This window comes from Chrysochloris asiatica, unplaced genomic scaffold, assembly GCF_000296735.1.
Source record: "Chrysochloris asiatica unplaced genomic scaffold, ChrAsi1.0 scaffold00138, whole genome shotgun sequence".
In the NCBI taxonomy this organism is placed as follows: Eukaryota; Metazoa; Chordata; class Mammalia; order Afrosoricida; family Chrysochloridae; genus Chrysochloris; species Chrysochloris asiatica.
The window spans coordinates 3,351,039-3,361,113 of NW_006408656.1; the positions used below are offsets into that span (position 1 = coordinate 3,351,039).

Below are 10,075 nucleotides of genomic sequence, written 5' to 3' on the forward strand. Positions count from 1 at the left end.
ACCCGTGCCCTCCAAATGACTTCTGTAGGTGTGTTTAGTGACATGCTCAGCAGGTGTGAGGAGGATGGGTGAGTGCCAAGGGCCCAGCCCAGAGATGTTTCAGATGTTTCCCTTTATGCCCCTGTTACCAAGCCCTTCTGCTCCAGCACATATAAGAGACCCAGGCTGAGGGCTCAGACATTCATCAACCTGCTCCTCTCTCTTCTCTTCGATACCTCTGAGCTTGCTCACTTTCCTCCAGCCATGATCTCCAAACAGCAGTGCATCCGAGGCGGGTCCCGGGGCTTTAGCTGTGGTTCAGCTGTTGTTGGTGGAGGCAGAAGAAGTGCCTTCAGCTCTGCCTCTATATCTGGGGGTGGAGGTCGCTGCTCCTCTGGGGGCTTTGGCAGCAGGAGCCTTTACAATCTTGGAGGCAAAAAGAACAGCTGCATGAGCGTGGTTGGTTCTAGGCAAGGTGTCAGCTTTGGGTGTGCTGGAGGCTTTGGAGCTGGGGGTTTTGGAGCTGGAGGTTTTGGAGCTGGCAGTTTTGGCGGTGGATTTGGGGGTAACTTCAATGGTCGGGGTGGTCCTGTCTGTCCTGCTGGGGGAATTCAGGAGGTCACCATCAACCAGAGCCTGCTGACACCACTCCATGTGGAGATCGACCCCGAGATCCAGAGGGTTCGGACTGAGGAGCGGGAGCAGATCAAGACCCTCAACAACAAGTTTGCCTCCTTCATTGACAAGGTGAGCTGTTTCTTTGGCCAGAAAGGGTTGGTAGAAGTCAAGGTTCCAGTGCCCTGGGACCTTAGCTTGAGCCTGCCATGGGCATTGGCAAAACATTGAACTTCTCTGGGCCTCTATTTTCTAGCTGTAAAGGAGGAATAATTATTCCCAGTTATTTCTCCTTGTCCCATGGCTAGTAAGAAGATAGAATGCTTAAAGCAATTAATGTTTGGAGTGTTCTGGATATGCTGCTACTAGGCAAATCATCCAACTTATTTTGCTTTGGTCATCCCAGCTATGAAGGAGGATAATCATATTCCTGCTTTTTCTCATATTTTGCTTTTGGGAATAACACAGTCAGCTCCATGAATTAATTAGATCATTTAATTACAGCAGCATGTAGAAAAATTGGCATTGAGGTGCTTATGAAAGTTTCTCCTGCTAGTAACTAAACTGCTATTTCTTCTGTTCTTAGAGCTGGTTTTCCATAGGAGCGGGACTCCAGCAGGGCAGATGGGAAAACCTGTACCACCCTGGTCCTTCAGGATCATCCCTTTTATCCCTTTGCCTCTGGGCAACATTTTCTTCTTCAGGATCTGTTCAGAGAAAGAAAGGAATGGACCTCCTTTCTTTTTTGTAACCCAACTTTCTTCTTCATGATAAGTCTAGAAGTTTGAGTTCTTTAAGCTCAAGTATAGTAAAGTATGACAGAAAATAGTTAGCAGATGAGTCCCAGAGAGCCGAGGCACCCCAAAATCAGTGACTGGATGGATGAGTGGAGTGGTTGTAGTCAAGGCTTTCCCTGTTCTCCATGCATCAATGTCTCAGTCCTCTCAGTATGGGGCAAGAACAGTTTTGGGACTGATGGGAATATTTGTTCTTCTAGCTAGATGGAATGAGCCCATAGTAGATTGAAGAGGCTTTACTGTGACTTTAGTGTCTGCAGGTATGAAAGCTAGACAAAAAGCTTGATGCTTCCTTATTTCATTTCCCCTCATACCCTCTTATGAGTTTAAACTGTGATTAGTCACCTTCACCCACTTCCTTCCAATTCTGAAGCACATGAGATGGAAATGTCATGCTAAGTTGAAACCTTAGTTTATCTTTCCATTACGGGACAGGAAGTCCCCTTGAATTAGGTCTAGGGCCTTGATCTTAGATAGCTGTGTTCAGTTGTACACAGATTCATAGGAACACACTGGGTTCATTTATAAGCAAACTAATTTAAACAGTATCTTTACTGAACTGATCTTTCCTTTGCCTTGTGTCAAGATCATTTTGAATTCAATAGCCTAGTTTTTGGTTGTTTCTCTTAATTTTATTTTATTATTTCATTACTTTATAGAAGTTCAATGTTCTTCTCAAGAGCTCCTCCCATGAACTTTGGATCTTGTTGGTTAGGACTTTGTTCTTGTTACATTGTCAGGCTTTGATACTCTGGTTGTGCTCTGTTCTCCACAACCCACATGGCCCCGGAGCGGGGCCACCATGTTGATTCTATGAATGGTTGCAACATGGTAGTTCTACTAAGGTGACTTCTGGGTTGCCTGATAGGCTTGAACGGACTGTGAGGACGTTGGCCTTGACTGGTCCTCTTGTCAAAGCTTCAGGCTCTCATCAGTCGGCTTGTGTCTTTTTCAACATAGGTGCGGTTCCTGGAGCAACAGAACAAGATACTGGAGACCAAATGGAACCTCCTCCAGCAGCAGACAACCACCACATCCAGTAAAAACCTTGAGCCCTTCTTTGAAAGCTACCTTAGTGCCCTGAGGAAGCAGCTGGATGGCTTTATCAATGACAAAGGGCGTCTTCAGTCTGAGCTGAAGGCCATGCAGGACAGCGTGGAGGACTTTAAGACCAAGTACGTGGGGAGGAGGGAGGAGAGACCATTCAACACACAAATCTGCCTGGACATACTGGCCTCCTGGACTTCTCTCCAGTGGTTTAGAATCCCAGGCTTTGAAGAGATCTCCAAAAGCTTAGGAAAGTTATCTAGTATGTTCCCTGCATCCACAGGATTGCACTTTAATGAGGCGAGGTCTAGGTCCATGTGGAACCTCAAACAGAAAATGAATGATAGATTCAGAGATTTGCCATACAAAAACAAGTTTAGAAACCAAGCAGATGAAAAGCAGTGTGGCATGGTCATAAGAAAACAGGTTGTAGGGACAAGTAGACCTGGTCTGAATACTGACTCCTCCACTTACTAGCTGTGTAACCTTACTAACTGTTGCTTTACTTCTCTGAAACTCAGTTTTCTTCATCTTTAAGTGAAAGTACCTTATACTTACAGGGTTGTGAAACTAATGAAGTAGAGAAAGCACAAGGCAAAACAGCTGAATATACAGCGAAGAGTCAACACACAGTGGCTCGTGTTATGCTCAGTATGGCATGGGGCTGATTTAAAACCAGCCTCTCTCTCAATTTGGTCTCACACTGAATGAAGGGAACTGGAGTGTTGGCAACACTCTTGAGAATTTAATTCACCATCTGAATGAAAAAATAGCCCTTCTGTGGAAACCAACTCAATGAGATTATTGTTGGCACTTCTCACGCGTCATCTCTTGAAAATAATCTTTTTAACGTTTGCTGTTCATGTCTCTGAATAAACTAGTGTCTAGACTGTCATCTTGTATGCAATAATTAGTTAAGTGTAAGTTGAATGAATATCTAAATGAACATGAGAGAATATTACCGATTACCCAATGTTTCCAAATAGCTAGATGTTTGAAAACAAGCAGCAAAGATCTGGGAGACACTAGCTCATTAAGGGGGTTTTCTTTTTCCTTTTGTCCCCACTCCCAGGTATGAAGATGAGATCAACAAACGTACAGCTGCTGAGAATGACTTTGTGGTCCTCAAGAAGGTAAGAAATAAAGGAGGATAAGAAAGGACTTTCAGGATACCTCTTCTTTTTAGGCATAGTCTTTGGCTTGAACTGTAGATTTGCTCAATCTCTGCCTCATTTCCATCCCATTTGTTGCTATTCAAGTCAATATAGCCAAAAGAAGTGGGCAAACTGAACCAGGTTCTGAAGAATTAGTATTGGGAGGAAAGCCCATCTGGATAATTAGCTTCCATGTCTGCAGGTAGATTTAGGGGTAAAATATATCAAAGGATTGGCCACCAGGTTCTGCTTTGGGTATCACTTAACATCCTGCCCCCATTGTAATTCCTGCATTTTATCTCTAATCCCACCCCCCTACCCCCCTTCTCTGTAGGACGTGGATGCTGCTTACATGAACAAGGTGGAGCTGGAAGCCAAGGTCGGGGCTCTTAGCGATGAGATCAACTTCCTGAGGGCCCTGTATGATGCGGTGAGGACTCTATTCTGCCTCTTTCCATTCAGGGAAAGGGAATTCCCTACCTCAGTGACTTCTGGGTGGAATTCACAGTTTTTGAAAGGAGTCCAGCTCCCTTACTTCAGGGCAAGGTCATGGATGAAAAAAATTGAAGTGAGAGATTCAGCTGGGAGGTTCTCAGAACCAAATGTTGTCCTAGAAGAACAAAATGTAAAGATTGCTTGGACTTGACTTAATTGCTGTCTAACATTACTCTGGAGAAATGGGTCCATTCTATTCCCTTCTATCCAACATACTGAACATAGGCATGGATTGTCTTAGGATTTCCAGGAAGCAAAAAAGACTACAGGAATTGGTTTTCTATCTTGAGATGTCACCAGTCACTTGGTTCCTACATAGATATTTACCTCCCCCCTGCCTCCACTCCAACATGTACTGGAAATGCCTAGCCTGCATCCATCTGAGCCTGTGACATGGCCATTTCCACAGAAGTAGATTTCTGGGGTCAGAGGTTAGAGAAAACTCTGCTGGGGGCTGATGTGAGACATTAAACTTGCAGGAGCTGTGCCAGATGCAGACTCATGTCAGTGACACATCTGTGGTCCTGTCCATGGACAACAACCGCTGCCTGGACCTGGACAGCATCATTGCTGAGGTCCGCGCCCAGTATGAGGAGATTGCCCAGAGGAGCAAGGCAGAGGCTGAGGCCCTGTACCAGTCCCAGGTGGGTGGTGAAGGTCTCTCAGGAGATGAGAATGGTTTACAAGGATCTATTTTTGATGTCTGTGAGTATGCAATCCTTAGCTTGAACTTGAAAAGTCAGAAGTGAATTGATTATTCCAGCCTGGTTTGGGACTATTTGATATTTTTGTATTATCCTTACCACCTGTGGACTTTCTCTCTGAGTCTATTGACTTTAGAATGTTCTCTACCTAAACACCTCTGACACCCACCTGGTTTCCTGTGTCTCCTGGACACTAGATACAGCTGCTCCAGGTTTCAGTTGACCAGCATGGTGACAGCCTGAAGAACACCAAGAGTGAGATATCAGAGCTCAACAGAATGATTCAGAGGCTACGGGCTGAGATTGAGAATGTCAAGAAGCAGGCAAGTACCACCTCCTCCTTCTAACCAACGTGCAAGGCCAATGGCCTAAAGCAGATTCTCCACAGTAGATGAACGGATTAGGTACTAGGCCAGATGACCCTGACCTGATTGATAGAGGATTTGTAGCTCTTTATATAAGCTATTGGAGTCCTGGTGTGGCATTGTAGGAAAAGCACTGGCCTACTAACCACAAGATCTGCAGTTCAAACCCACCAGCCATACCTTGCAAACCTTATACAGGGTCCCTATGAGTAGGAACCAACTCGACATCACTTAACAGCAAACAGCAGCATATAAGCCATACTCAGATCTTTCCAGCAGTATCCTAGGTAACAGGGCGTGATACCCCAGTATATAAGATTTCTTGGCTCTTCTTCATTAGTTTTTGCTCATCTTAATCTAATGAGTCTATGGGGAGGGGCATTAGGGGGTTCTGCTTAGAGTGAGAAATACATATGAATCAAGGAAGATGGGGACACCACAAATTCTTGATCTCTTAACCCAAGGAAAGTTGGCTCTGGGGTAGGAGACAGGTATAGAGGCCTTGAGAACAGATACTAAGGATTGTCTATATAATGCTCATGTCTATAGTGCCAGACTCTGCAGGCGTCTGTGGCAGACACAGAGCAGCGTGGCGATCTGGCCCTCAAAGACGCGTTTAGCAAGCGAGTAGAGCTGGAGGCTGCCCTGAAGAAGGCCAAGGAGGAACTGGCCCGGATGCTGCGCGAGTACCAGGAGCTCATGAATGTGAAGCTGGCCCTTGATGTTGAAATTGCCACCTACCGCAAGCTGCTGGAGGGCGAGGAGTGCAGGTCAGGGTGGTATGGCAATATGAAGGGGGTAGGGCAATGTGAAGAGGGCAATATGAAGGATGAAGGGTGTTCGTTACAGGCTCATCTGTTTACACCTTTTCTGAGCCCTTGCTTCAATATAATGCTGGTACATTATGAACCAAGACAATGTAACAATTTATGTTCGGGTCTTACAATTTGGTTATTCAAGAATGGGATAGGATAAGAAATGAGAAGAGGTGGTGGATGGAAATCAGAAGCTTTGTAAACATAGTAAGCACATGGGGAAAATGCTTGAGATATGCACCTGGAGTGGAATATGGCTCTGGGCCTTACTGTGCCTCACTGTTCTCTCTCCCCTCCCCACAGAATGTCTGGAGAATGCCAGAATGCTGTAAGCATCTGTAAGTACTTCTGTGTCCGCCATAACCATTTGGTTGGGTTGGTTCGCTTAGTTGTCAGCCCTGTTGAAATAATCCATGTTCTTTGCCTTTCTCCACAGCCATTGTTGGTGGTAGTGCCAGTGCTGGAGGCATTGGCGGAGGATTTGGCCTGGGTGGTGGCTTTGGATCTGGCTCTGGAAGTGGCTTTGGGTTTGGCAGTGGAGTCTGTGGCAGTTCCAGTAGCAAGATTATCTCTTCTACCACCATCAGCAAGAGATACCACCGGTAGATGAGACATAGTCCCTGAAGCCCTCTGAGCCCAAAAGGTTCCAGTCCTGGTGTTTCCATGCTTTCACTACCCTATCTTCACCATCCCTTTTTGGGGCTCATCTGACCAGTATCACTTCCACTGTCCCCTGGGAACTCTTTGTTCCTGAATGATCTTTTCTGCTGGGGCTTGGGCTCTGCCCTCTTGAAGTTTGGAGGCTTCTTCTCAATTTGGGCCTGGTGGAGTGTCAACTGACCTATAACCTCCTATGGACAGAGGAGAAAAATAGCCAGGAGCTTCATCTCCAAATTGCCAGGATTACATACATCCCCTTCCAGCCCAGTGTGTCTCCCAGAAAATCCTGGATATCCTTCCTCATCAGGACATCTGGCATCAACTGACCTCACAGAGTCAGGACAAGAACCATTCAGTGTCCCATTGAACTCTTCTCATTCACTCTACCTATCTTCTGGTGATCTTCAATAAAATGCTTTTGTCATTCATTCTGAGCAATTGTCTTTGTTCCTTGGAGAGAAGCTTCCAGACTCCTCTGTCTTCAGATAATTCAGGTGAAAGTGGCCACTGGGGTCAGCAAGATCTATCTATACAGATTTAAGTCATCACTTAATTTCTCAGACCTCTACTTCTAAGGTACCCAGATTAGGGAGGAAGAAGAGCAGTGTTTGGGGCCTGAGAGTTGCTTACAGAGAAGATATACAGACTCAAAAGACAACCAACAATGATACAAAGAATGCCCATTGTAGGGAAAACTTGGGGAAGGAATCTAAGTCTGGAGGTATGAGGACACATGAAAGGAACGAGGAGAAGGTAGTCAAGGAGGTTCCATTGACTGTAGAATAAGAGGTAGGGTGGAAGGTGCTTATTCTCAGTGTCCAGTAAGGCCTCCCTATTTTTATTCAACTCTACGTATGGAGCTGAATCCCATGGGACAAACAAGCTGCTACAGGAATCCACAAGGGCATGCGGGTCTTATGGAGCCTACCTACTTGTTGCCCTACCTCCTCAGCTGTGTCCAATGTGGTGCTTATGTTGTTGCCCTTGAGTGGTGGGGGAAGGGGGAGGGGGTAGGTCTTCTGGAGCAGTGGAGGGTGAAGCTGCTTGATTGAGACCTTTTCTGGATGTCCTGGTTGGTGAAATGCAGAGTGAGGAAACCCTATTCAGGGTCCCTATGAATAGGAACCAACTCAACATCACTTAACAGCAACAGCCTAGGTAACAGGACATGATATCCCAGGACATAAAGTTTCTTGACTCTTCTTCATTAGTTTTTGTGGTTGTTGTTAGCTGCTATGGAGTTGGTCCACCTCATGGCCTGATTCCATGTACCATGGAATGAAATGCTTCCCTGTCTTGTGCCAATGCCACGATTAGTTGAAGATTGATCATTGTGATCCATGGGACTTTCATTGGCTGATTTTTGGAAGCAGATCACCAAACCTTTCTTTCTAGTTTTAGTCTGAAAGTTCTCTTGAAACCTGCTCAGCATCATAGCAACATGCCAGCCTCCAGTGACAGCCAGGTGGTGACTGTACTCTATGTGTTTTTGCTGGGACTCAAACCTGAGTGTTCTACATGGAAAGGGAGAACACTACCACCCCAATGCCCTCTTCCCAAACATGTTGTTGGTTGAGTGCCATCAAGTCAGTTCTGACCCATAATGACCTTGTACAGGGTTTCTAAGGAGCGGCTGGTGATCTTGTACCATCGACCTTATGGTCAAATCGACTTTACATTCTAGCACATTAACCCACAGTGCCACACCAGGAGTTAGCTGATTTAGCCTGTAACAGATACAGAGTACACTATTTCCCTTGGCTGCCCAACTGGTTCGCTCCGATGAAGTCCCCATGAGTCTTATTGCATGGAGACAGAAAAGCACAGTTTCCCCAAGGCTAGCCCTTCTCCAGTCTCAGAGCTGCCCTGCCTCTGGGAAGCAGGGCAGAAGAGCAAAGGGTTAATCTTAGGGCACTCTGCCTGGAGCTGCTACCGCTCCCAGGGCTGATGGCTTTGCTCATCCCCAGTGCGTCCTAATCTCCCTATTGTCTGAGGGCTCACCTCTGAGTCTGTCAAAACAGGAAGTCCCTGAAGTCAGTCAGACTTTGACTTTTTCCCACCACTGCACCTCTTCCCTGAGAAATGGCCAATTGGCTCTTTTCTAAGTCTCTAGGCTGGGGAGGAAGAGTCAAGGGTAGGAACCAGAGATAGGGTTTCTTGACTTCAACCATCAGGAAGTTGCAGGTTGAGATGGGCCACTGAGAGAAGCAAGGGGCAGGCTAATGCATTTCTTAGTAAGCGACAACAGAGGTGTGGGAGCAGCTGGCTGCCTGGGTGTGCTGCTAGGGCTCTTTGGGGCCACCTCAGTTGAATGGAATTATTTATACAGCAAAGACAGGATGTGGATTGTATAAATGTAAGTGTGTCTTGAATAAGTGTACTTGTATTTGCAAGTGATTATGTGAACATTTTGGGAGTCCTGGTGTGGCGCTGTGGGTTAATGTGCCCGACTGCAAACCTGGTTGAACTGCAAGGTTGGTGGTTCAAGCTCACCAGTCACTCCTCGGAAACCCTATACAGGGTTGCTATGGGTCAGAACCAACTTAACAACAACAACAATGTGAACGTTGTATCTTTTGTATGTACATAAGAAAACCACTGTTTTATTTAAAAAAAAGGGGCAAAAAAAAAATCTCACTGGCCTCTATTTCCAGAATAATCCAAGGGAGTGGATCCTGACCATGTTTCATAGGCTTGGGGCTGGCTAGCTACTCTAAAGATGACTGAGGGGAAACATGCTCTTCTGAGATAGATAATAGGTGCACCTTCTTATAGATCCTCTGAGCTGGATCCTGGCCAACTCTCTTTGTTCAGGCAAGCTATGGGGACACAGTTGCATTGCCTACCCCTTCAGAGGCTCCATGCTCTCCCTTTTGAACGCTGTTTGCCCTTTAGTACACTGAGATCATTTGTCACATCTAAGTGCCCGGCTATGGGCTTGCAAATCTTTGACTCCTGCTCTGGTTCCCACCACCCACATTCCAGACCTGGCAGCAGCTCCACCCCAGGTTTGACCCAGACTTCCAGTTCCCAAGTAAGTGCTGTATTTGCATAAGTCCCTCCCATACACCAAGTCCCTCTGCTCTGAACCCAGTCCTCTCAGTTCCAGAAAATTCTTGCCTACACTTCTAAAGTTTCCCTACCTTATTGCAAGTATCCAAAAAGATCAGACAAGTATTAATCTGGACTGAGGCCAGTTTTTACTCAGGATGAGAAGAGAAGCCATTGTAGGGTTTTAAGCAAAGATCAGACATGTTCTGACATTTAAAAGGATCATTCTGACTGCTGTGGATAAAATAGACTGAGGGACCAAGAGAAAAGGCAGTGAGAACTACCTCTTCTTAGGCATCTTCCAGGAAGGACATCAACCTTCTACGTTCAAACACCGGACTTCCATGTCCTGAGATAAGCAAGAGGAAACAGAAGTGTAGGCAAAACACTTAA

The 10,075-nt window shown here is 45.9% G+C and overlaps 1 protein-coding gene across 1 annotated transcript; it reads left to right on the forward strand.

Moving 5' to 3' along the window:
* The first annotated feature begins 243 nt into the window (after positions 1-243).
* Positions 244-6,577, forward strand: KRT4 (keratin 4). The gene is made up of 9 exons (XM_006870126.1): positions 244-726; positions 2,352-2,566; positions 3,511-3,571; positions 3,927-4,022; positions 4,567-4,731; positions 4,989-5,114; positions 5,706-5,926; positions 6,275-6,309; positions 6,408-6,577. Exons 1-9 carry the CDS (start codon positions 244-246, stop codon positions 6,575-6,577), a joined length of 1,572 nt encoding a protein of 523 aa, XP_006870188.1.
* The last annotated feature ends 3,498 nt before the right edge of the window (positions 6,578-10,075 follow it).

Bases quoted from the DNA above. Each gene is read 5' to 3' on its own strand.
- KRT4 (XM_006870126.1), top strand. From the start codon at position 244: ATGATCTCCAAACAGCAGTGCATCCGAGGCGGGTCCCGGGGCTTTAGC. The intron at 727-2,351 runs GTGAGCTGTTTC...TTTTCAACATAG, and splicing joins TTGCCTCCTTCATTGACAAG to GTGCGGTTCCTGGAGCAACA. The intron at 5,115-5,705 runs GCAAGTACCACC...TCATGTCTATAG, and splicing joins TTGAGAATGTCAAGAAGCAG to TGCCAGACTCTGCAGGCGTC.